Here is a 27,873-nt window from a genome sequence, read left to right on the forward strand (position 1 = left end):
GTGAAGTAATGGGAGGAGCGAATTGGGCTTTTGCTAAAATCATAAGCAAATGAGTTGAAACCTTACCATTTCTCAGTAAGTCCTGACAGAGATAGGAGCACATATAATGAGAGTACTGGTAAGTGGGGGGGATGATAAAATGAGTGTGGTGTGTGCTTTTAGAATTTCCATTTAAGATTAATACCAATAACAGATAACTGGATTTGATTTCTCCTGAAAATATTCATTGGCCTCCAGCATTTCTAGCAATATGGCATGTAGTAAAGCTCTAGTCTATATATGTGTTAATGAAGTTAGTGAATCCATTCAGTGCTTAGCTTGTGCATTTGCTACTATTGAAAATGAGAAATTCATTCATGGGTCTTCTGATACTACTTTGAAATAAAATTCCTGACAATATCTCTCCTGAATTTTGGAACAATGAACAAAATGAACACACAACAAAACAAGAAAGGGATTTATCAGCATACTGATTCCATCTTCAACAATTAATTTGTGTGTATAAGGATTTTCTATAGCTGCTGCTTATAAAGAACAAAAGTGATCAGAAATAAATGTGGCAGCTGTTTTGAAAATGGCACAATATATGCAGAAGTTTGTTTAAGTTGTATGTTTCAGTTAATCACAAAATGAACAGACTTGCATTCAGCCTCTTTGTCATGCAAAGATAAATATGATTTCTTTCTGCAAAGTTGAATGCATGCTTACTATTTATGTGCAGCTACAGATAACAAAATTTTTAAAAAGTGAATGCGAATTTAGATATCCTTTCAGTAGACTCCTTTACGCTTGTTGGTAAAAGCAACAGCTTCTGAAAGTTTCTTATAGCTCCCGTATTCCTTTTGAAATTTTTGCCCATTCTTTCTCATAGAACTCTTGTAGCTGAGAAATATTTTTAGATCTCCTTACAAATACTGCACGTATGAGATTTCTGCAAAGATTTTTAATATTATTTAACTCCAGTAACTATGAAGACTATCACAAAATCTTTATTTTTCTTTTCTGTAAATGCTTTACAGTTTGAATGTATATTTTGAATCATTGACTTAATGACATTTCCAACCTTTTTGCACATGGACATTAGCTTCTAAGCTGGTTGGTTTTAGTTGTATTCAGTCTACCCACACAACCTATGCTACGAGCTGCCACACAACCTGAATATATTAACATCTACATAAGGTAATAAGGTATACTTTTATTTTAAAAAATGTGTTATTTTTTGTTTCTCTGCCCAAACCACTTCACTCTAAACAATTCAGGCTTTACAAGGTTTTTTATTTTGTATGCTTTATATGATGATTTTGAGGATGAGGTCAGAGAATAATTTTCTTTCTATTATGTGGATCATATTGCATAAGACTGTTGTAATGTGGACTTTTGGACAATTACTTCAGTTAAACTATTCAGTGATCTGCAGGTTCTGTTTATCAGTTTGAGAACAGTTCTAGTAGAAATTTCTCTTGATGTTCTGGATTTCCTGCAGTAACCTCTGGTTGTCTGAAATTCCCTTTAGTTTCTTCAGTAATTTCAATTTCTCATAGTTGAAATTGTTCGCAGGAAGTATTTAGATATTGTTTTTAAAGCTGTCTAGTTTGTAAGACTTATTTATTTCTGTCTTCACTGCTCAGCCTTTGAAGGGCCCAATGGTTGTTGTTAAAAGAGGACAGAACAAAAATGATAACCTTAAAGGTTGGAAGGGTCACATACTCATTAATTTGTGAAATTGTCTTCTGCTGTCTAATTGTAGATCTAATGAGATAATAACTTTTATGGACTTTATTGACAACTTTACAGGGGTAAATAATACTGGAACAATTGGAAGGGTACTCAAACTTCTGCATCTACTATATTCAGTTTTCTCATTTTGAATCTGTAAACAACTGCACACAAGCTTCTGTTCCAATTTGCAGAAAAATGTAGTGTTTAACTTCATTCCATATACAGATAGCTCTGAATATACAACCATAAATTTAGTGACCATTGAAAGTTACAGTGGCACTGAAAAAAGGTGACTTATAACCATTTTTCACACTTACGACTATTGCAATATCCTCGCGGTCACATGATCAAAATTCGGCCACTTAGCAACTGGCTCATATTTATGATGGTTGCAATGTTCCAGGGTCATATGATCACCTTTTGGGACCATCTGACAAGTAAAGTCAATGGGTTTCACTTAATAATCATGTTACTAATTTTAACAACTCAATGATTCACTTAAGAACTGTGACAAGAAAGATCATAAAATGGGGCAAAACACACTTAACAACTGTCTTGCTTAGCAACAGAAATTTTGGGTTCAGTTGTGGTCATAAATCAAGGAGGTTGTGTCATCTTTTGGACACTTAGGGGTTTATTGAAACATACAGCTTTCGGTACTCTTTCCGTATTTCAGAAATTGTGCAAAAATAAACAAGATCATCCTTTGTATTAAGTTATGGTTTTAAATTTGATTTCAAATTTCAATTGAAAAGTTCTATACTAATTTCTTGCCTGATCCTGACTTCAATGCAATTATTGATTTTATTCATGGGGAGGATATAATTAATTTGTCATTTCAGAAAATCATAAAGCACCAAGTTTGAGAACTTCTGCAGTTTTTTTATGTTGGGCTCATATATAGAAATAAAATACATATAGCTTTATTTTATTAAATTATCTAGGAATCTGGAGAAAGGTAGTACACAATTAACATATTTTTATTGTATGTAATTGATACATTTAAAACAGGCAAAATAAAAATAGAATACTTTATTTGGCCAAGTGTGATTAGACACATAAGGAATTTGTCTCTGGTGCAGAAGATCTCAGTGTACATGCAAAGCAACAGAATAATGATCATCATCTTCATCATCATACCAATAGGAAGGGAAAGTAAAGAAGATAATAAGAAGGATAAAAATGCTATAGCCATGGGTAAATATACATAGACATTAGACAGCACTGTGAGAATTAGATATTCAACAGAGTGGTGGTCTGAAGGGGGGAAATGTCCCTTTGTCTAGTTGTTTTGTTTATCTCCAGGATGTGAGGAGTCTGCAGATATCTTCTCAACCTTCCTTCTGCGCAATAGGTAGGTCTTCTATGGGAGGCAAGCCGGTTACAGTTATTCTGCAGTCTTAACTATCCACTGGAGTCTGTACTTGTTCTATTTCATTTCTGCACCAAACCAGACAGTTCTAGAAGTACAAATGACAGACTCAATAATTCCCCTGTAAAACTGTATCAACAGCTTCCTAGGGCAGTCTGAACCTCCTGAGTTGTCACAGGAAGAACATTCTTTGTTGTGCCTTTTTAATAATGGTTCTAATGTTAAGCATCCATTTCAAGTCCTGGGAGATTATAGAACCCCAGAATTTAAGAACTCTGGTGTTAATACTATGCTGTCAAATATGTTGAAATAGAAGGGCTCCTCCTAAAATTTACTCTCATCTCCATAGTTTTAAGTGTATTCAGCTCTAGCTTGTTATGCCTGCACCACAATTGTTCAACCTCCTGTCTATATGCAGACTCATCACCATCTTGAAAAATGACTGTCGTGTCATCTGCAAACTTCAGTACTTTAATAGAGGGCTCCCTTGAGATACAGTCATTGAGGAAAAAAATGGAGGAAAAAAAGCAATGGAGAGAGCACACAGCCCTGAGGGGCACCTGTGCTCAATACCCTGGTACTAGATATAATTTTCCCTAGCCTCACCTGTTGCTTCCTATCTGTCGAAAAACTGATTATCCACCTATAACTATGAGCAGGTACAGTAAGCTGGATCAGTTTAGAGTAGAGAATTTCTGGAAGAAATTTCTGAAGAAGCTTCTTGGATGAGAAGCAAACATCTTCAAAGAAAAACAAGAAAGTGCAGTTGCCTCTTGAAAAAGCATCTTTGAGACAACCATGAGCAGGATGACTGAGAATCTTCATAGACATTCTAGAATGATATATTGAATGCTGAGCTGAAGTTCACAAAAAGGGCCTGTGCATAGGACCCTGGAGATTCAAGATGCTGCAGAATGTAGTGTAATTACCTATTGACAGCATCGTCTGCTGATCTATTTGCTCGGTAGGTGAACTACTGATAATCCTTGACTTATAACAGTTCATTTAATGACCATTCAAAGCTACAACAGCACTAAAAAGGTGACTTATGACCATTTTTCACACTTTACGATCATTGCTGCATCGCCATAGTTATGTGATCAAAATTCGGACCCTTGGCAACTGACTCCTATTTATGATGGTTGCAGTATATATTTATGATGGATGCAATGTCCTGGGGTCACATGATCACCTTTTGGAACCTTGTGACAAGCAAAGTCAAGAGGGCAAGTCAGATTCACTTAACAACTGTGTTAACAACTGAAGTAATTCACTTAACAACCGTGGAAAGAAAGCGTAAACTCGAGCAAAATTCACTTAACACATGTGTCGCATAGCAACAGAAATTTTGGGCTCAATTGTGGTCGTAATTCAAGAACTGCTTGTACAAGGAGTCTTATCAGTGGATCTGTGATGACTTTCAGGTGACATGATATTACCACCTTGTCATCTTTGCCATTAAAGCATAATGGAACTATTCAAAGGCTTTCCTATTTCCAGGACCTTGCTATTGCCTGCCTGGCTGCAAGCAATAAGAAAACTAACAAGTTTTTATGTTTTTAGGTGTCATTTGGATTATCAAAGAACCTTAGTAAGGCCAACTTAGGATCTAATATTATGACCTGGGTCATAACCTATTCTATTTTGTACAAATTTAATTCAAAAAAGCTGAACAATTTTATACGACTGTCATATAGATAACCTATTTCTTTATGTTTTCTCCAACACATAGGGGTTATATTAAATCTGAATTTATTGAAGCCTGCATTTTGTTGTTAATGACCAAATATTTATGGATACTTTCTTACATTGCAAACTTGTGTATTAAGGCCCAGCACCAAAAAAAAGGATTCTGTGGTCTTTTATCAGTACTGCCCAATTAGACCAGAAGATTTAAGTATTGATCATTGCAGGAGCTAAGAGCCAGCCATGGGCACAGTTCCAGCGCAAATCTGCTCGCCTGTCCCGCAGTTCCACCTACAGCCAGCTTTCAGCCACTTTGACTGCCGCCAGTGGTGGGCCAGACATGAGAGGGTTCCCGTCCTTCATCGGGGCTGAAAGTAATGGCAGTGGTAAGGGGCCATCATGGAATGTGGGATAGGGAGGGGTGGAGCATTGAACTAGGCATTATATTACAGCTTGTCTCTGACATCAGATTTGGAGATATGAAATATATATTTAACTAGTTTGTTGTAGTTGTATTGAGGATGGGAGGAAGAGATGTTTGTTATTAATATCAACCCTAGTCTGCTGAAGTCGTCTTCACTTTCATATCCTTTATATCTGAGTTTGAGATGTTCAGCTACAGAGTTCCAGCTGGGCAGGTAGTTACACTGCCACCATCTGTTCTTGAATAGGAAGATACCCCACTACCATCTGGAATATGGAACAGAACATCAAATCCCCTTTATTCTGGAATATGTTGTTAAATAAATTATAACTTATAACCACCCCCAAACGGTTTTGGAAGGTATAAAAAATAAAGTAAAGACTTGAAAGAATAAGTAATTGCTATGAATTACATGAGGTTGAAACCCAGCACTCAGTAATCTGTAAAAATCTGAGTGAGCACATATCCACCAAGCTAACAAAATAAATTAAATAACCCTCATGCAATCAACTAAATGTCCCCTTCCAACTTTGCTAGCATTCTACTGTTTCGACTTCAATCTTTAGCCCAGTCACATGAAATATGTTTTCTTAAGTGCCCGATTCCTACAAGGCCTCCAACAGAACAAAGAAACTTTCCCTCTCTCTGAATTCCATCCCCCCCCCCGTTTTTTGTAGAGATTAGGTCTGTATTTTAACAATACATGATTATAACTAAAAATCCTTTTAACCCTCTACAATTCATACACTACCGTCCGCACAGGTAGGAATAGGAGTATCTTTTGGATTTTCTCTCTTGAAAATGCATATCCAATGTATACATAGCTGTGGGGCCTCTGGGGATATGAGAGTCATCATTTCTTAATTCTCTTTCTACAGCTAGTAATACATGGTTGGAGTTGGTGCCTATTGTTGCAGTCAGCGTTCACCTCTTTACTGCAAATAGTACAGAAGTCCAGCTGTCTGGCTCAGTCCATCTCTCCATCCCGCTGCCACTCAACACAGCTGCTGTGGCAAGTTCCAGTGTGCCAGCCTGGCGCTTTGACCTCAAGAGCGGTGAGTGGTGGAATGCTTGTGAATCATATTTTTAATGGGTTGATCATTATTGTATCCAATAACTACAAGCATATGAAGCAAGAAACAATACTGCTTGTATAAACGGAGGCTTTGACAGTGATTAATAAGATCCAAACATCCTCTCCTTCACCCACAGAAGCAAGTTTTCTGCAGGATCATAAAAAATTTTTAAGTGCATCTGGAAAAACATTAGGAAATTGTGCTGGCAAGCAAGAACCATGCCTACAAGAACCAAATCCCATGTGGAAGCATTTTCTTCCCAGAAAGAAGATGAGGATGAGATTGATGGAAGTGTTTTACTGTAGTAGTTTAGAGGACTAGGTTCCTGGTGCAGATCTTATGATACTAACCAGTAGCAATGAAGGTGGGAGGTAACTTCCACTTTTTTTTCTCTTTATCATACTTTTTCTTTCCTCTTGCTTTTTTCTTGCACTTTTTATTCTTTCTTTCTATTTTCTTTTTTTAAAAGTTTAGTTTGCATTGTGCCTCAGCCTTCCAATTTAGAATTGATATGGGTATATATGTTTTATTTCTATAATGCTCTCTAAATCTAAACTCATTTTCTTTGTTTACCCCCATGTTTGATAGCAGTATAAGCAAAATGTTGTCTGTTCAATACCAGAAATCATTGTTCAGTGCTGTTTGGTATAGGAGTAGGCAGGGTCAGTCAAGCCTCCCAGCCTCTTTCAGGTTAGGGGTTAGGGTTAGGGTTAACGTTGAGATGCTGAAGGTATTAAATGAAGTGATGGTTAGAGTTAATACTGAAGTTATTAAGTGAAATGATGGCACTAGAATTCCAGATAGGGGAGATATTTTGAGAGCCACGCCTTATTTCTAGGTTGCCTATTCCCAGTTCCAATATTGTTTCTCTTCTGTACATGAAAACACAGGTGTGGCACGATACAGACACTGATTACCATATTACAATATGCTCTTGAATCATTTTGATTATAAGGAGTTGTGGGGGGGCAGTTAGTGCTGGTGAATAGTTCTCTTCCTCTGGTGGCCTTTTTAATTACTTCAGATTCAGTCATATACTCTCTTCTTAGGGCTGTGGATCCGGAATGGAACTGGACTCATCCGGAAGGAGGGGAATCAGCTTTACTGGACATTTGTGTCTCCACAGCTGGGCTACTGGGCAGCCGCTTTGCTGTCTCCTGTATCAGGTAAAATTGCCACAGTCAAAGTCTCTGAGAAGTAAACTGATCTCAGTGCACACAAGAGGTTTTTTGCATATCTGGTATCATGATATGAGGAAGATTAACATGTTGGCCACTGGATCAATTGTCAGTTAGGAGAATGGCCCTTTGCACAGTTCCCATAGTGGTCCTTTGTAAGACTGAAAATAATAATAATAAAACATTTATTGTCAAAGTGCAACATGTGTACATTGAGATTAACTGAGCCTCCCCCCGTGCTCTCTCCCCCCAACACACAGTGACAACAAACCCTCCATCCTACCACACCATGTGAACCAACTACACCACACACTGGCCTCCCAAGTCAATTCTGCATACGTTCACAGAGATTATGTCCCATTTAAAAGCCTAACAGCCCACGGATAAAAGCTATTTTCCAGCCTGTTGGTACGGCTGGCTATACTCCTATATCTTCTACCAGATGGTAGGAGAGTAAAGAGATAACGTCCAGGGTGTGAGTCATCCCTGAGAATCTTCCTCACTCTTCCAAGGCAACGAGCCCTGGCGATGTCATCCAGTGGTGTCAGGGGACAGCCCACAATGTCTTGTGCTGTGCTCACTACCCTCTGTAATACTTTCCTGTCTGCGGCTGTCAGACCAGCATACCAAACCACAATAACATACGAGAGGACGCTCTCTATAGTAGACCGGTAAAATGTCTCTGCCTTAACTAATTGAGGGATAATTTGATTTCTGAAAAGTAAATCTATCTGAGATTTCTGGATTTCTGTAACTTTATTCTATTTTCTTCAGTAAATCTTGCTAAACTGAGAGAGAATCTTGCTTCCTGTTGCAGTAGACTGCCAAGAGGTTGATACTGGTGGGAATTGTTTTGGGGTGTGGCATTTTTTGGACTGTAATTCTAGATCAATTCTGTTTGAGTGGAATGTTTTCCTTCTAACTTTGGGACTCATGCCCTGTCTGGTTCATTGTACATGTAATATCATGACACATGTGCAAAAGGGGTGGGGGCTTAGCACACAGCACTGTTTATTATCCCCCCCCCCCATCTTTCCTACAGACAAATTTGCCAGGGGAAGATCTTATTCTCTAAATCTTTTGGTGCTTTGGCCTTTTTAATTGTTATTTATGTTATTTTGATTAAGCTGCATTTTTTAAAAAAAACAACCTGAATGCTATTGTAAGCCATCCAGAGAATGTAATTTAAAGGACTTTATATAGATTCTCATAATAGATAGCAAATACCGTTTCCAAGTCATAAAGCTGTTTCTTTGCAGGGCTGGCAACTTCAACAACAGGAATTAAAGATATTGCCACCTACCATACTATCTTTCTACTTACTATCTTGGGTGCCCTGGCATTGCTGGTCCTCATTTTGCTCTGCCTGCTTATCTACTATTGCAGGTAAATGCCACACTTTCTCCTGTCTGTTCTTCTGCTTCACCGCTTGTTTCTAACTCGACCCCAATTCTAAAACCATTTTTCATAGTCCTATGAAGCATCAGTACTTTTTAACAAAGGCTCACTTATTGCACATTATTTCATTTCATATTGGATATTGCTATATTCACTTTATTTGAGTTATTGCAGTAATTGATCCTGAGTTCATGAGACTATGTGCATCTCCTGTTTCCACCTAAACTCAGAAATTACAACTGCCCACCCTCAGTAAAATCGGCATCATAGAATGTTTACTTAAGGGAGTTTCATACAGCACATTTTGAAAACCAACACACCCCTGCATGCAGTCAGTTGCGGCAGAGTGTAGGCATGGCAGCTCAGCTGAGGGTTGCAGGATTACAATTCTTTGGAATTTGATACTGGTCACTGGACAATGTCAGGCAGTCTTTGTGGTTGATTAGTAATGGATCAGCCACTTTCCTGTCCTCATCTCCAAGGCCCACTTTTTTCAATCTCGGCCTTTATTTTTATTTTTTAATCCCATTTATATCCCGCCCTTCTCCGAAGACTCAGGGTGGCTTACAATTTAAGCACAAACCAATGTGCTTAGCAGTAGCCTTCATTCTATGTATATGCCTGCTTATTAGGGCTTTCACCCCCCCCCCCCCCAAAGCGGCATTTTTACAAAGCCAGCTTAATTGCCCCCAACAATCTGGGTCCTCATTTTACCTACCTCGGAAGGATGGAAGGATGAGTCAACCTTGAGCCTGGTGGGACTCGAACCTGCACTAATTGCAGGCAGCTGGTGTTACTTAAGGAGGCATTAGCCCACTGCTCCACCAAGGCTCCTTTCTTCCCATATTTTAGTTAAGTTAAAGGGTTTCAAACTTTTTCAGACCGTAGAACTTGTTGGCTAAAATTTCAGTGTACCAGCCCTTTCTTTTTCACTATATAAAGAAAATATGGATATTCTGAAGAGTGGGATTAGGGCATGGGCAGACTGCTGAGTGCTTTCAGTTTTGTCCCCTCACAGGGAATTTTATTTTCTCCTTAATCACTGGGAAGAAAGGTCCTCCTCTTCTTAGTCGGTGCAGAACTATTCAATTCCTTATGGAACATTAGGGTTCGAAAGCCAGATTTATCCACTTATTCAAACCGATCTCCTTAGAAAGCCAGAAGTGTCACAAATAGAAGGCCTGATATATTTCTATGCAGTTCAGGTAAATTAGATCTGAAAATTATCTGGACTTGGAAATGAATACTTTGTCAACCCCAAGCATTCTCTGAACACACAGAGAGGATACATTTAAGTTCTGTTACTCAGTATGCTGAATTTAAATTATAGAATTCCCTGATACCCCAAGAGAGCCAGTTTGGTGTAATGGTTAAGGCATCAAGCTAGAAACCAGGAGACTGTGAGTTCTAATCCTGGCTTAGGTGCAAACCCAGCTAACTGACCTTATTATGCACTTTCTCTCAGACCTAGGAAGGAAGCAATGACAATCCAGTTCTGAAATACTTTGCCAAAAAAACTTGCTGGGTTTGTTCAGGCAATCTCCAAGAATTTGATATGATTGAATGGAGCAAAAAAAAAAGTCCCAAAAGAAAGGAAGCAGGAGAAAGAACACAATTTAAAGTCCTGGACTATTACTAAAAAAACAAATCCTCAATTCACAAGAGTGGAAGAACAATTATTTTCTTTGGAATAGATCCATTTTAATCTTTGTTTCCACAAATGAAAACATTTTGGCAGTGAATTATACATTTAGTGCTGATAACTATGTCACCCTTTCTTTGCTTTCTCTCTGCCCCTAAGTAGATACTTGGTTTGGATGCATGAGAGAGATCTCAGGTATATTCTACACTTGATCAACCCTTAGAAAAAGTTCCCTAGAGCTACTTCATTGTCATTAGTTCCAAATGAGAAACAGTGATAACTTTTCCTGGGCAATTATCACTATTATTATTTTGGTTCAATGCATTCAAGTGCATTCCAATACATTTATTTTAGGGGCAAAAATAAGTCTTCACTTAAATATATTTTACTTGGGAGGAGAATTATAGTTTGCTGGGATCCCAGAATTGCCAGCAGCTTATTTTTAAAAGATGTTTTATTATATTTTATTAATGCTTTTATTTATGCATGTCTGCCTGTCTTCTATTTTGGGTATTGCTTATTCTGGAGGAAACAATTCATTGAGTGGAAATGTTCTTTCCTGTTGTGACGCTATGTGAAAAAGACCTTAAGAAATAGGATGAAGAGATGCTGCCTACGGAATTGTCAATAAAGCATAGACCATAGATTCATAATGGGTAGAGAAAGAAGCTCAGACCTGACCCTCTCTAATTTCTCTGGCCAGCTCCCATAAGAATTCAGGAGCATTTGTTGAGCTGTCGTCTGTTATGCTGCAAAAGGTTGAAACGAAGTCTGCCCCAGCCGTTAGTTATATCGCAACATTCTGCAAATTGGTCATCTGTGCATCCACTGCTGCTGGTATTACAACGTAGCAGCCAATGCTCAACAAACAGCAGATTTCCTTGAAGACTGGAGGCCATTTCTGAAATTCCTCTCCTTGGAAGGGAGTAGCAGACTTGCAGAGTGGTCAGCCTTCCCAGATAAACCAGACAAGAAACACAAACAGAGGAACTAATTCTACTTCATTGTAAGGCTACATCACAGATAATCATTGACTTATAACCACAATTGGGACCAAAATTTCTGTTGGTAAATAATGCAGTCATAAAGTGAAACATCATGTGACTGCATTCCTTAGTGACACCAATCTTAGCAGTTCCAATTGCAGTTGTAACTCCAGGCATGCAAGTCATTACTCAGGAAGTGGGGGGAGTCCCTGATAAGCCCCAACAGTGCAGTGAAGAGCTGCTACACTTCAAAAAGTGCCAAGTGCTTGGGAAGCCCCAATGGTGTTAGCACAAAGCAGCTGCCCCAGGCTAGCCACGTTTGCTGCCCTGCACTCTACCACCTTTGCCATCTTCATTCTGCTACTGACAAATTTTCCCAGCCTGGCCCTTTGCAAGGCAGCTGCTGTCATTGCCAGGCCTTCTTCCCAAGGCCACTTGCTCTGTTCTCCAAGTAGCATAGAGGCTTGTCCAAATTTCATGTGGCCTTGAGGTTTTGGAAAGCTTCAAAACCTTGCAAGAAGTCTGTATGTAACTTGATCAACACTGCACATGATCTCTGGAAAGCTTGGCATGAGCAGGAAGGCCATGGAGTGTAGGGGAACCAAAAGGGCAGAGATAGGGGGAGATGGAAGAGAGGAACTGAAGCATCCCTGCAGTCATAAGTGCGGGCATATTGCCAAGAGCCTGAATTTTGATCACATGACCAAACAGGCACTGCAGTGGCCATAACTTTGAAGAACAATTAGGAGGCAGAGTCAGCTGTCAAATGGAATGGCTGTGTTGAGACGCCGCTCCAAATGAGCGTGCCGATTTCATAGCCATTTCTCTGTTCCCGGTGGTTTTTTTTTAAAAGCCTCTGATCTCTCGGAGGGAGAGCAGAAGCGGAGGTGCCCAGCTGAGCGGTTCAGGACGGCGGTCTGAGCCGCAGAAAGCAGGAAAGCCTAGGAGAAAGCTGGGTGAAGGAGAAGGCCCATTATGGCAGCTGTGAAGAAATGACAGCTGTCAGAAACAGCGGTGAACTAGTAGGACAGGGTTTCAACTAACCTGGCGGAGTGAGCACTCAGCGAACTCTTGTAAGTGTTCCAGATTGTGAAATCATTCCGGAGAATTTCAAAGAAGAGAAGAAACGAGGAGAAGCCCCAGAGCAAAAGGGGAAATCACCCCCCCTGTCAGATAGCAGTGAAAAGGAGACATGGGGAAAAAGAGATCTGACCTTAAAGCAACAGACTCACAGGCTGCAAGGACTGGTGACCAAGGGCGGTTTCTCTTTCTGGCTCCTGCAGCAAAGCCAAGAAGAAGTTTAACAAAACAAAAAAAAACTTGAAGAGTGACAGTTTGGACTGAGCAGAGAGAAGAGCAGACATCTTGAATAAAAACTAATGAACAATTAGCATTAAATGAGGGAAGAGTGATAACTCATAACTTAAGAAGTGAATTATTTGTTTCAAAAAGTTTCTAAAACAAAAGGGATAAATTGTAATTGTCTTGAGAGTTTAGACCAATAAGAATTAACTGAACATAACTTATTGTATGATTGAATTGGAGGAGGCTAACTAGGAACAAAAGGTTGAATGCCCAAGGAGGGTGAGAAAATTTATTTACTTGTCTTTTTGTTGAATACAATAATATTTATCACTGTCAAGGGATTGACTGTAAAACCTGGTCTTTATTGCTAGTGAACTGAATACTGGTTACAATATTGAGGTAATTTAATGGTTATATTATGGTTACATGTTACTATATAGATAAATTAGGATTGTAGTGGAATATAAACACTTGAAATTGATTAATATTGATTATTGTGTATTAGAAGTGTTAGTGTAATAGGTTTCATATTGTGTTAGCAACAAAATATATCATTGTTAAGATATAAGGTACTAGTGATTATAACCTTGGAAGAATAATAAATTCTCCAGGTGTGGCGGAGGGAAAGACAAAGATCGTGTATAAGTGGGAGGGTTGGTTGACGTCATTTAGAAAGATGACAAGCACCCCAAATCTAACAAGAGTTGGGACTGGAAGAAGGCAGATAGCCCAAGGCTCATTGGCGGAATTAAGCCCAGCAGGGCAAAGATACATAGAAGAAATGATGCCACAGGAGAGAGCAGGCTCACTTAAAGATCTACAAGCAATGCTATAATCCATGCAAGAGGTTATGCTGAAAAATCATGAGGATCTAAAAAAAAGAGATAAATGAAATAAGGAATGATACTGGAGAACTTCAAGAGAAGATGGAAGCAATGGATGGAAAATTTGAATGTTTCCAACAACAAATATTGAAAAATGAACAGAAATTGTTAGAAATGGAGGACAGAATGAATAAGGAGGAAAGAAAAGTAGATGAAATGAATGAAAAACTCTCACAAGCAAACAAAGAATTAGAAAACTTGAAACTGAGAAAGCAGACCATTATCTACATTTCCAAAACGTGAAAGAAGAGAAGGGGGAGGACCTCCCAGAAATAATGACGGACTTGTTAGCAAAGGCCCTAAGGACAGGGAAAGAAGAGATGGCAAATGAGATTGATGAAATATATAGAATCGACACAAACTACATGAGAAGAAATAACCTACCCAAGGAAGTACCTATTAGATTTGTGAAGAAGTCAGTTAGGGATGAGATTCTGCACAGAACAAGGGACGACCCAATAGAATATAGAGGTAAACAACTAACTCTCCTTAAACAAGTCCCCAGGAGGATAAGAGACCTGAGAAGGCCCTATCAACATATTACATCGAAACTAATAAGACAAAACATCAATTTTAGGTGGCTGATGCTGGAAGGGATTCTGGTGACCTGGCAAGAGAAAAGATATAGGCTAGATTCGATTAACAAAGCAGAAGTTTTTCCAGTAGCACCTACGCAATGAAGATGAACTAGAAGAAAGAGAGTTAAGAGAAGAGAACAATACAGAGATATATAATAGAAAGATACAAGAATCACAAGGCAAAGCACGGGAAACAGAGAGAAGAGAAAAAATAAGAATGAAGTATGACAATGATGATGAAAGCAGACATAAAGAACTCAAGGAAGATAGACCGAAAAGAGCGACAAGATCAAAACAGAGACACTAATGTGGAAATATTAACAGCATTATCATTAAATATAAATGGACTAGACTCCCTGGCTAAGAGAAATATAATTTTGAATAAGCTCAGTAAGAAAAACTTAGACATAGCAATTCTAGAAGAAACACATATAAAGAATCAAGATCTAATAAACTACTCTAAGTTAGGAATCAAATTTGTATCGCTTTCACAGCAGAAGAAAGGAGGAATTGTGATATATGTTAAAGAAAGAATCCCAGCAAAACAAATCTATCGAGATGAGGAAGGTAGAATACTGATTACTGTAATTTCCCTGAATAAAAAAGGTTGCCATGATTGGAATTTATGCCCCCAATGAAAAACAAAGACAATTTTATAAGAAACTGCATAAGGTTATTGCTGATATTGAATATGAGAACATTTGTTTAATTGGCAATTTTAATGCAATTATAGACAGAGAATTAGATTATAAGAGTGAGGAAGTAAGGAAATGAATCAGGAAAATATTACCCGGTACTTTTTTTAAAATGGTGGAAAAATTAAATATTGAAGATAGTTGGAGGGAGAGAAATCTGAATGAAAAGCAATTTACATACTATTCAGGGTGGCATCAATCGTGGTCCAGAATTGATATGGTCTGGACAACGAAAGAATTCAGATATAGAAGACTTAGTAATAGACATTAATACTTGGGCAGACCATAATTCCATTATAATTAAATGGAAAGAACAGAAGACAACATTAAGGAGGTGGACTCTAAAAAAGGCAATCCTAAACCAAATAGAATTTAAGCGTAAGATAGAGGAACAAATGCGGACTTTTTCCAGACAAATAAGAAAGAGGAAAGGTAAAGGTAAAGGTTCCCCCGCACATGCGTGCTAGTCGTTTCCGACTCTAGGGGACCGGTGCTCATCTCCGTTTCAAAGCCGAAGAGCCAGCGCTTGTCCGAGGACGTCTCCATGGTCATGTGGCCGGCATGACTAGCACGGAACGCTGTTACCTTCCCACCGTAGTGGTCCCTATTTTTCTACTTGCATTTTTACGTGCTTTCGAACTGCTAGGTGGGCAGAAGCTGGGACAAGTAACAGCCGCTCACTCTGCTACGCGGCACTCGGGATTTGATCCACCAAACTGCCAACCTTCTGATCGACAAGCTCAGTGTCCTAACCCACTGAGCCACCGCGTCCCTTAAGAAAGAGGAACTAGCACTCAAAATTTATGGGACATGGCCAAGGCTGTTATGAGAGGAACTGCAATTGCGTACATAGCCAATGAATATAAAAAGAAAAGGCAATATTGAAAAAGTTTAGAGGAAGCACACAAAAAAATTAGAATTAGAACTACAAAAAACCCCACAATGTAGAGACCTAAAACAACAGCTAACTTTAAATAAGCATAAATTGAACATTATAGAAAAGGAAGAAATAACTCAAAAAATAAAAAGTATTAGACAAAAATTTTTTGCACAGGCAAATAAACCTGGGAGATGGTTGGCCTATATAGATTGAAAAAACAAAAAGATAAAAGATGGATTAGTAAATTATGTAATCAAGCAGGGGAGATGGTACATCAAAATGAAGGAAAAATGGGTGACATATGAATTCTATAAAAATCTTTATAAAGAGGATGAAAAGATTACTGAGGAAAGAATATCACAATATCTTATGAAAGCAGACTTACCAAAGTTTCTGGAAGAATTTCACAATATATTAAATAAGGACATAACAGCCCAGGAAATTATAGAAGCAATTAAAAAGCAAAAAAAGTAATAAAACACCTGGCCCCAACGGATTACCGTCCGAAATATATACGGTAAGAAACTCGAAGAACTTTTGGCCCCAACCCTATTGGACATATTTAATGATGTACTAAATACAGCAAAACCCCCAAACTCATGGAAAGAAGCAATCATCTCACTAATACCTAAAGAAAACTCTGATTTGACCTGCATTAAAAACTATAGGCCCATCTCTTTACTGAAGACATAAATTTATAAATTTAGGAAGAGTAATCACATATAAAGACATCTTAGACGAGAATGGAGACTTGAAAACAACGAAAAGACTATTAGAAGATGGTATAGAGTTGGAATGGTGGGGATACTTACAAATACAGTCACAATACAGAAAAGATAAAAAAAGAACCAGGGATGAAATTAGAGCATACACAATTAGATAAAATCCTTCTAGGAACAGAAGATCAAACGATAAAAAAGATATATCAATATTTATTAGAACAAGATTTGTTAGAAGAACAGGTAAAAGAAACAACGTTAATCTGGAGCAAAAAATTCAGTTACAGTATTGACCTAGATAGCTGGCAATCACTAAGGGATAACGCTAGCCACCTCCTATAAAGAAAATTTGTACAAGATCTTTTATAGATGGCACCTTCCCCCTACAAGGCTAGCAAAAATAGACAAAAAAATCTCACTGACATGCTGGAAATGCAGAAGCCTTCCAGGGACTTACTATCACATGTGGTGGGAATGTCCAAAAGCGCAAAATTTTTGGCATCGGATAAAAAATTGGTTGGAAGAAATATTATTACAAAAAAATTGATTTAAAACCAGAAATCTTCTTATTAGGGATTATTAATGATAAACTCAGCAAAGCATCTTTCTATTTACTATTGCATATTTTAACCGCAGCAAGATTGGCCTATTCCCAAAAATGGAAAAGAAAGGAAACTCCCCCTGAAGAAGAAATAATAAATAAAATTTTATCCTGCGCCAAAATGGACAGATTAATTCTCAAGATTAAAAATAAAACTGAAACAAGAGTATTATGAAATTTGGAAAAATTTGTACGATTGGTTAGAGATAAGGAGGATCACTGAGATTACTATTGATTGATTAGTTGATAACGTAAGGACTTCTTAAAGGTAAAGGCTCCCCCGCACATGCGTGCTAGTCGTTTCTGACTCTAGGGGCCGGTGCTCATCTCCGTTTCAAAGCCGAAGAGCTAGCGCTTGTCCGAGGATGTCTCCGTGGTCATGTGGCCGGCATGACTAGACCCCAAAGGTGCAAGGAACGCTGTTACCTTCTCACTGTAGTGGTCCCTATTTTTCTACTTGCATTTTTACGTGCTTTCGAACTGCTAGATTGGCAGAAGCTGGGACAAGTAACAGGCGCTCACTCTGCTACGCGGCACTCGGGATTCGACCCGCCAAACTGCCGACCATTTGATCGACAAGCTCAGCGTCCTAACCCACTGAGCCACCGCGTCCCTTATTAGCACCTATATCAGGACACAACTGAAAGATATGTAAATACAACGTATATGAATGAAAGATGGCTTACCAGAAAATTTACAGATGTTTTATGTACATTTTGTTATACTCTGTCCTGTCATAGAATGTATTTTAAGTTTCTGTTTTTCTGTAACATAAGGTAATACTAATAGCAGTGTTGTAGCCAGGGAAGTTGAATCATGTCCACTTTTGTTTTTAAATGTACATTTAATAAAAAAAATTCTAAAAAAAAACCCTGAGGAACAATTGTAAGTCTATTTTTTGCAGCACCATTGTGACTTTGAAAGGTCGCTAAATGAATGGTTGTTGAATGACTTGTTACAGATGTCAAGGACTATCTGTAACATATTTTTGCAAGTCTAAAAGTACAAATCTCCCACCGTCTCCTTTATAGCCTAAGAGGTCAGGGGAGAATCCCTTCTGAACTTCTTTCTCCACCTATTTTGCAGCTGTGGGCTATGCCTGCCTTCTCTTATCTGACAGTTCTCTAGGCAGCATCTTTTCATTCTGTTTCTGAAGATCTGTCTTACATACATTACATCCATCTTATTAAGTGAGACCTTTCCAGAGGAATACCTCTGGACAACTTTTGTGCAGAGATATTCCAGATGAGATTAATAAGATGGGAATTTTCAGGCATCATAGAACTTTTCTGTGCAGAGAATGGAGTATGTAAGAACATGAACTATGATATCTTTCCATTATTACAGATCTTTATAACCATTTTCTTTCTTTACTTCTTCTTCTCTAGGAGACTATGTCTTAAGCCACGCCAACAACATAGAAAGCTACAGCTTTCTGGGGCTCTGGATGCATCCAAGAAAGATCAAGCTACATCAATGTCACAAATTAATCTTATTTGCACTAGCCATATGGAGACAGCTTCATCCAATGGAGACATAGATGTGCATACACCCATCTTCAAATCAGCCTTCTCCTCTTCCAGGGAGTTTGAGAGCTCCCGTGAAGAATTCTTCAAGCAAGTGCCAAACCAGAAGATTCGTCATGCCAGCAAGGCCTCCACAGTAGATACACTGAACCAGCGAGGTGGTCCCAAGGATGACTATCCCCGAATGATGGAGGGCTATTCACTGAAGGCAGCCCGGTCCATGGATACCCCTGGCACGTTAGAACCCCCTCTCTTGGACGATTACAAGCGCAACTATTCACATCAGCGTGTAGAAGACAAGAGCAATGAGACACTGCGCAAACAAACACGGAATGATAGCAAGCCTTATTTGCAGGAGCCCCCATCACCACCTCCCCTCCCAGCTCCTTTTGACCATTATATGGCCCATAAAGCGGATGCCAAGCCTCCTGATTTCATGATGTCGCAGTCTGTAGACCACCTGGCCCGTCCCACCTCTCTGAGTCAACCTGGACAGCTAATCTTCTGTGGTTCTATTGACCATATGAAGGATACAATGTACCGAAATGTCATGCCAACTCTCGTAATTCCTGCCCACTATATGCGCCTGGGTCCAACAGAGCAAACTACCATGGGCTCTGAAAATCAACCAGATATGGACCCAACTGCCATGGGACTCCCTCATCAATTTGGTCCCCAGGAACAACAGAGGCAGCAGCAGCTCCTCCAACAGCAGCTGCAACATCCACAGTTCCAACTACAGCAACATCAAGTGGAAGACCCAGAGGGGAAGGGTTGGGGCCCCCACACACAATCTGTTAGTGGTTCAGTTACCATACCTGTGTTGCTGAATGAGTCCACTATGGCCCAGCTGAATGGGGAGTTACAGGCACTAACTGAGAAGAAGTTGCTGGAACTGGGTGTAAAGCCACATCCACGAGCCTGGTTTGTATCTCTGGATGGACGTTCCTCTCAAGTCCGTCATTCTTACATTGATCTCCAAGGCCCTGAGAGGAATCGCAGCAATGATGCCAGTCTGGACTCAGGTGTGGATGTCAATGAAGCCAAGCCCACCAAACGCCTGAAGGAGGAGCGCATGGGTCCAACGTACTCTAAATTGGTCTTTGCTGATGCTGACACAGAACAAAGCAGCAGCGAGAGTCGCACTGCTGTTTGTTCTCCTGAGGACAACTCACTCACCCCTCTGCTGGATGAAAACACTGACCACCGTGCTGCTACAATTCCACGACATGGGCGCAGCCGTGGCAACAGCTCTCGCAGCAGCAACAGCAATAGTGAACTGCGCCGTGACTCAATGACCAGCCCAGAGGATGACAGCAATGAACCTTCTGAAGGAACTGATGACCAGGGAGACAAAAAGAGTCCATGGCAGAAACGTGAGGAACGACCTCTCATGGTCTTCAATGTGAAGTAGTCAGCAGGAGAAAGACAGTTCACCCTCATTGCATACTTTCTTTGGGGGAGGATGAGGCACCAGAACCATGGAGATCAGTATTTGCCTTTCAGTCTGGTCTGGCTTCTTTTTCTCTCCATCTCATCAGATGCTCAGCTGAACTGAAGCCCTTATTTTTTGACAGAAGAGATGAACGAACAGAGCAAGAAGCAATGCAGCCAAGCTGCATTAATGTTTTTTTTCCCAGCCACTAAAGATGCTGTCTTGCTCAAGGCAAGTTAAGAAGTGCCACAGCAAACTACCTAAGAAAATTTGGCCTCTTTCTGTTTCCACCAACCACTGTGAACCAAGCAATCTGGGGCACAGGAATTACAAAGATGTAATGACAGCGAAGGAAGTTTCATTGTTCTGTAACTCTTCTCAATCTGTGGAGAGGATACTGCTTGTCCTATGTGGTTCTACTTCTAAAATCCCTTATTTTCCACCCAGTTTGGTATAACCAGAACTAATGCTGTCCCCTTGCCCTGACAGTTTGATAACAGAGGTGCAGTGGAAAGGCATGACTCAATTCTACAACCCTCTTGCCTTCAGGGCTTTGTACAGTTCTTTTTTTAAAATTAAGTCCTGTGGATTTTCCAAGCCGGAAACTTGAAGGGATGGATGCCCAGGGCTGTAGGTTGATGTCCATCTGTGCCTATCATCCTTTTATGATCCAAAACCTTGGATTACAGTACAGGGCCCAGACAAGGGGGGTGGGTTTGGGGAAATTTGGGCATTAGTGTGGGTAATATACATATGTGTGTGCATGCGTGTACGTCAGTGGTGGATGGGAGTCTGAGCCATGTGTGTGTGGATAATGTGTCTGACCTCGCTGCCAAATGAACTCCTTATTGGAGTATATCTGTGGCCCCCCCCCCTTTTTTTCTCCTTGTGCCTGCAAGTCCTCTGTCTCTTCCAAGTGCCTTCTGGCCCCAATGTCTCCCTCCCTCCGCCCAACCAGGCAGCTGTGAATGAAATCTTGATATCCATAGAGGCATACAGGCGTACCATCTGTTCATAGCTCCTCAGATCTTCCTTTCTGTATAATCCCCTTTTTTCCTGCAGTGAATGCTTGGCAGAGGGATCAAGAAGGGGGATTGCTGAAGGAAAAAACAACTGGCACATCTCTGCTTGTAAACACAAGGGCCAACTTGCTAAGCCATCAGAACAGACTTAGGGAACTGAGCCAACCAGCAACACAGTTGTGAGGATCCTAAAGAGCAGCAGGACCAGGTCTTTATTTGGTCTTACAAAAGTAACAATATGTATGATGAGCAGTTCCAAGTAAGGCGTTTGTGGAGATTTTGGAGCCCATTGTGGCACATTATGATTTCATCTGAAGAAGGGGATGGGGAACTACTAGCCAGCCCCACACTGAAGTTTTGGTCAATCAAATTGGAAGATAATAAATGGGGATGGGCATATTGTAGCTGCAGATAAGAAGGTGGAACCTAAGAATCTTTTTAGCTTTTTGCTTTTGTGTTTGAGGACAGTAGGGCTTTTATCAATCAGGCTCAGATCCTTTTGTAATAGCAGAAAGCAGCAAAGACTGAAATAATTTAGGGAAATACTTTATTTCAGACTCACCTTTATACCAAAACTTGAAGATCTTAAAATAGGTGGAAATTCTTTTGAAGGCAACATTCTTTAGAAATAAACTGGGAGGCTACATGTTAGTGACAGCTGGGTCAGAACTGAAGGTGGTTAGGGTTTTCTCCCATCCTTTTCCTTTCAAACCCACATCCCCAGCCTTGCAAACTTCTAAGGACAGATCCATCATTAGAGGTCTAAGTTGGTTACCTAGAGCACATCTTCCCCTACTGCTTTAGTTACTTGGATCTATTTGTCTGCATTTCCTGGTTTTCTTATTTTTTCTATTTCTGATTGTCATTTTTCTCATTCTGCTTGGAGATACAGTCAGGTCCAGAAATATTGGGACATCGACACAATTCTAACATCTTTGGCTCTATACACCACCACAATGGATTTGGAATGAAACAAACACAATGTGCTTTAACTGCAGACTGTCAGCTTTAATTTGAGGGTATTTACATCCAACTCAGGTGAACGGTGTAAGAATTACAACAGTTTGCATATGTGCCTCCCACTTGGTAAGGGACCAATAGTAATGGGACAATTGGCTTCTCAGCTGTTCCATGGCCAGGTGTGTGATATTCCTTCATTACCCCAATTACAATGTGCAGATAAAAGGCCCAGAGTTCATTTCAAGTGTGCTATTTGCATTTGGAATCTGTTGCTGTCAACTCTCAAGATGAGATCCAAAGAGCTGTCACTATCAGTGAAGCAAGCCATCATTAGGCTGAAGAAACAAAACAAACCCATCAGAGAGATAGCAAGAATATTAGGTGTGGCTAAAACAACTGTTTGGAACATTCTCAAAAAGAAGGAACGCACCAGTGAGCTCAGCAACACCAAAAGACCCGGGAGACCACGGAAAACAACTGTGGTGGATGACCGAAGAATTCTTTCCCTGGTGAAGAAAACACCCTTCACAACAGTTGGCCAGATCAAGAACACACTCCAGGAGGTAGGTGTATGTGTGTCAAAGTCAACAATCAAGAGAAGACTTCACCAGAGTGAATACAGAGGGTTCACCACAAGATGTAAACCATTGGTGAGCCTCAAAAACAGGAAGGCCAGATTAGTTTGCCAAACGACATCTAAAAAAGCCTTCACAGTTCTGGAACAACATCCTATGGACAGATGAGACCAAGATCAACTTGTACCAGAGTGATGGGAAGAGAAGAGTATGGAGAAGGAAAGGAACTGCTCATGATCCTAAGCATACCACCTCATCAGTGAAGCATGGTGGTGGTAGTGTCATGGCGTGGGCATGTATGTCTGCCAATGGAACTGGTTCTCTTGTATTTATTGATGATGTGACTGCTGACAAAAGCAGCAGGATGAAGTCTGACATGTTTCGGGCAATATTATCTGCTCACATTCAGCCAAATGCTGCAGAACTCATTGGACAGTGCTTCACAGTGCAGATGCACAATGACCCAAAGCATACTGCAAAAGCAAGCAAAGAGTTTATGAAGGGACAGAAGTGGAATGTTATGCAATGGCCAAGTCAATCACCTGACCTGAATCCCATTGAGCATGCATTTCACTTGCTGAAGACAAAACTGAAGGGAAAATGCCCCAAGAACAAGCAGGAACTGAAGAGTTGCAGTAGAGGCCTGGCAGAGCATCACCAGGGATGAAACCCAGTGTCTGGTGATGTCTATGCGTTCCAGACTTCAGGCTGTGATTGACTGCAAAGGATTTGCAACCAAGTATTAAAAAGGGAAAGTTTGATTTATGATTATTATTCTATCCCATTACTATTGGTCCCTTACCAAGTGGGAGGCACATATGCAAACTGTTGTAATTCCTACACCGTTCACCTGTGTTGGATGTAAATACCCTCAAATTAAAGCTGACAGTCTGCAGTTAAAGCACATTGTGTTTGTTTCATTCCAAATCCATTGTGGTGGTGTATAGAGCCAAAGATGTTAGAATTGTGTTGATGTCCCAATATTTCTGGACCTGACTGTATTGTCTTTTCTGAAGGGCACTTTTTTCTTTGCCAAGATCTGGTTATTCTGACTTAAAAATAGGTCTTTAATCATTTCAACTTTAGTTGAGATTTTCAAAAAAGAACATAACTCTTACACAGTGTGAGTGGAGCACTTACTATATGCTCAGAAACATTGGTTTTTATTTGCTTGCTCCAGGGTGAGCCTTATTAATGAAAAAATGGTTCTGGGGCTGAGCCCTATTTGTATAAAGACTATTTTTTCCATTATAACTCCAATTAATTTTTTCAGTTTAATTGCCTTGGGATGATTTCCTTTTAATTATTTGAGAAATTTCCATATTTTGCCTTCTTCCACAGCATTACATTGAATCATTTTTGTTCATAGGATTTTTTTCTGAAAGAACATCATTAGAACCACCGATGTGTCTAATGCAAGATTAATACTTGTCAAAGTGCTTCAGAAATAATCAAATTACATACATGAAGTCTTCGCTAAAAATTGCAGAAAATGTTCATGTCTGATTAATTTTGCATCCTATTCATTTGAGAACTATTAATGTTCTATAAATCATGTATAAACTTTTTCCAACTGCTGATGACACTGCAAGAGCTGGCTGACCATTCTCTCAACGCATTTTCTCTCTTTCCATGTTCCACTAATACCAAATGATAGATATGATCTGAGTAATGCAAGATAATCCTGCATTTGTAACCAGACTGCCCAGCCAATCACTAAATTTTCCCAAGAAAACTGTGCCTAATATGACTTTAAAGTATCACGTTGATCTGATCTGACAATTATAGCTCTCTACAAAGATAGTGGGATTTTAGTCAAACCTGAAGAAAGTCTTTAAAAAGTCAATGAAGTATTAATCGCTCTATTACCCCACACAATCAAAAACCCAGAACCAGAAACCTTTTACTTCCAATCAATGCACAATGCTACTTTCTGTAATTTTATAGCCGAAGAAAAACCTTGCATCCAGGGGCTAATAGCAAGGTATTCCCTCTGATATACATGTATCTTTAACTATGTTAAATATCGTCTACTTTCTCTAATAACCTCAAACTGCCAGACAAGCTTTAGAGGGTTTTTTTTTAATTATCTGAAGAAAAAATAGTTGGACAAACTTGGCAAAACGGAGAACTCGGTGGCTACTGTTGGTGAACCTTCCTATTTGTTCTTTAGAATGGTATTAATGTATAAATCTTCTGAATTTATCACAGCAACATTGCACAGTGGTGATTTCCTCTCCCAAGAAGATTTATTTTCCTTCTAAGTTTTGGAGTCCCTCTGAAACTGGTAAGGAGGATTACATTTTTCGAAACACAGATCTCACACAAGAGAGGGTTTATTGGTAGCTTACTCATTTGTCTCCTTTCAACTCTATAACTGTTTAACAATAACCTAAGATCTGGATTGCAAGTGCAAGAGACAATATTAGGGGGGAACTTCATTTCTAAATTACAATTACTGTTAGGGAAAGTAATAAAGTAAATACAGCTATCTTAGCAGTCTGCCCTCTTCCCCTTCGCACACACATCAGAACTGAATAGACACAATATGCTAATCTTAACATTTACACATGGAAGCAGTGAAAATTATTCAGTCAGGAAAGGACATATGTTTGCCTGCACAAGAAGAAGCAGCCTTCAAAGTGAACTGCAGTCTTAGTTACTGCTGTGTGGGTGGGAAGGAGAGGACTAAAGTGGGATTGCCTGCTCTAGACTCCATTCTAAATGTTTGAGCTGCTTAAAAATACAGCAGTTTCAAAAGTGGTGGTGCATAAAAATTTGGTGGGAGGAGGGAACAGAAGGAGCTTGCATGAAATTTGGGAAAAATGAGCCGTGGGAATAAGGATAAAATATTTTTTAAGATCTTGGCTAGCCTATGTAGTCCTTGGATTGCAAAAAAATTCAGATAGTCTATAACTGAAATAAGTGAGATAAGAGAAAAGTCTTGGCTATTAACTAGTATCTGACTGGATTTGTATAACCTAAAGTTTTAGTTGTTATTTGATTCATAACAAGATGCAGTTCTGTTCCAATCCATGGGTTTAATAGTGGCTGCTTTAAAATGTTAGAATGTGCAGCACATAGACAGTAGTCCTCGATTTATGACAACTGAGCCCAAAATTTATGTTGCTAAGCAAGTTATTTGTTAAGTTAATTTTGCCCTATTTTAAGACATTTCTTGCCATAATTTCTTGTCAGAAAGTCACAAAAGGGGATTACGTGACCCTGGAATGCTGCAATCATTATAAATACGAGTCAGATACCAAGGGTCTAAATTTTGATCACTGACCTTTGGGATGCGGCAACAGTCATGTGAAATACGATCATAACTCACTTTTTAATGCCATTGTAATTTTGAACAGTCACTACTAAATGAACTGTTGTAAGTCAAGGAATACTTGTACATTGTGGTTATATTTATGGAATAAAACCACATTTCCATAAAAGCAATACTGGCATGTAAGGCACCTAATTGCATTAACGCATTTTGATGCCAACAGTGTTTGAACTTCCCAGAGGCTTTTGATTTCAGTAATAGAATAGGAGCCAAAATTAACAGAGGTACCAGTGTGTGGAAAAATAAGGCTTACAGAAGTACTGTATGTATTTAAAAATAATAAAAAGAATACATAGACTCTCCTCCCCACATCCAGCATGTCTGCAGATAAAAGAAACAGATTCCCTCAGTGTGACTTCTGATGATTTTAAGGCAGCTGTTCACACAGTTCTCAGACCTATATAGAGCAGAACAGAAGAATGGATAAGGGAAGGTTGCTGGCCTATAGGTAAATAAAATTAGAATGTATTTCAAGTTTCAATATTTCTTCTGTCCGTTTATCAGAAACAAGAGGTAATAGTTGCTATTTATAGAGAAATTTTTTTAGAATGGCAATACCAGAAATAATTAGGTCTTTAATAAAACCTGTCTATAAAAGTAGCTTCATACTATTGGGCTAGCTTATAAGTGAGTTACCCATTATTCTTTTAACATTCCAGTCTTCTCCCTTTTGTATTTGCTGATGATAGAGACCTATGAGTAATGGTTTTTAAAGTTTACTCTATTGAAGCAGGAAAAGGAACGCATAGTAATGTGCACTGTATGTCAACGATGCCTTGCACTGTGGAGAGGTAAATGTAAAGTGTCTTTCAGATCAGATATTCCAGTAATGCCAGTCTTTTCTTGCCAGCCATACAAACATGGTTTCCCCAATGCCTTTTTAAAACAGTGGGAGGGGTTCATAGCCCATAGACCCAGATCTCCCATCCCCATTATTAAAACTGGTTTCTCACTGTATAGCCCTGTGAGGAGGATGTTGTAAAAGCAGTGTAGCAGCATTGTTCTCAAGTTGGAAATAGACTACATTATGTTGATGCTTGAAAATACTCCCCAGCCCTATTGTGCTCTCAATAAATGTAGGTAAGTATTTTGATAATTTGCATGACAAACTTGGAAAATGGAGATCAGCAAGTTTCTTTACTAGTTTATATGATTAACTTTCTCCAATTTTTACAGATGTTTTACAAGTGTGTTGAACTATTGGCTGAGGATGTGGGAACAGTGGTTCAATACATCCCAAAAACAAGGTTAAGGATGATCATATCACCTCACCAGTGCAAAGTCTTCCTTTCATTTAAAGAAGAAAATATTCCCTAATGCCTTCCCTGTGGTTAATTTCCAGAAATAAAGGTATTCTTGGAAGGTACTGTTAAAGATCGTATTTGGAGGACATAAACGCCATTCTTAGTACAATTTATTATAACACACCTGTCAAAACAACCTTTTTAAAAAAATTATCAGCAGAGGTAAGGTCATGTCATTTTAGTATAATAGCAAAAATAAACAGTTTTATTCTAGAAAAAAGAATCTCTTGCAATTTTACTTGTGTGTACTTCTCTCCTAGTACTCCGGCAACAATTTATACCTTATTAACGAGTTACCGTTACCTTCCCCTGCCAAAGAAAACCTTTGCTCTCCGTCAGCCAAGACGGATCCTCCTTCCACCCCCACCCTTTTTACTAGCACTGAATGTCTGCACAACTCGGGAGGGGGGGACCAGCCACAAATCCCATTGGCTCATTTAAATCGGGAGTCGTTTCCAGGTTGTATCTATCTATCTGTCCTCCACTTACCAACCCCGCCCTCAGCTTCCCGAAGTTAAGCTTCCGGTCAAGCCAGAGACTAATTATGGTATATTTGTTTCTCTCACACATA

General features: G+C 39.3%; 1 protein-coding gene across 1 annotated transcript in view; it reads left to right on the top strand.

Annotated features, from left to right (window-relative positions):
* FAM171A2 (family with sequence similarity 171 member A2) overlaps nt 1–20,743 on the top strand; it is a 53,835-nt gene extending 33,092 nt beyond the window's left edge. Inside the window, exons 4-8 of the mRNA XM_083378514.1 lie at nt 5,005–5,163; nt 6,080–6,256; nt 7,327–7,443; nt 8,715–8,841; nt 18,532–20,743. Coding sequence (XP_083234640.1) covers nt 5,005–5,163; nt 6,080–6,256; nt 7,327–7,443; nt 8,715–8,841; nt 18,532–20,083 — 2,132 coding nt within the window. The 3' untranslated portion in view covers nt 20,084–20,743. The remainder of the gene's footprint in view (nt 1–5,004; nt 5,164–6,079; nt 6,257–7,326; nt 7,444–8,714; nt 8,842–18,531) is intronic.
* The last annotated feature ends 7,130 nt before the right edge of the window (nt 20,744–27,873 follow it).

This window comes from Vipera ursinii (assembly GCF_947247035.1).
Source record: "Vipera ursinii genome assembly, chromosome: Z".
NCBI classification, from domain to species: domain Eukaryota; kingdom Metazoa; phylum Chordata; class Lepidosauria; order Squamata; family Viperidae; genus Vipera; species Vipera ursinii.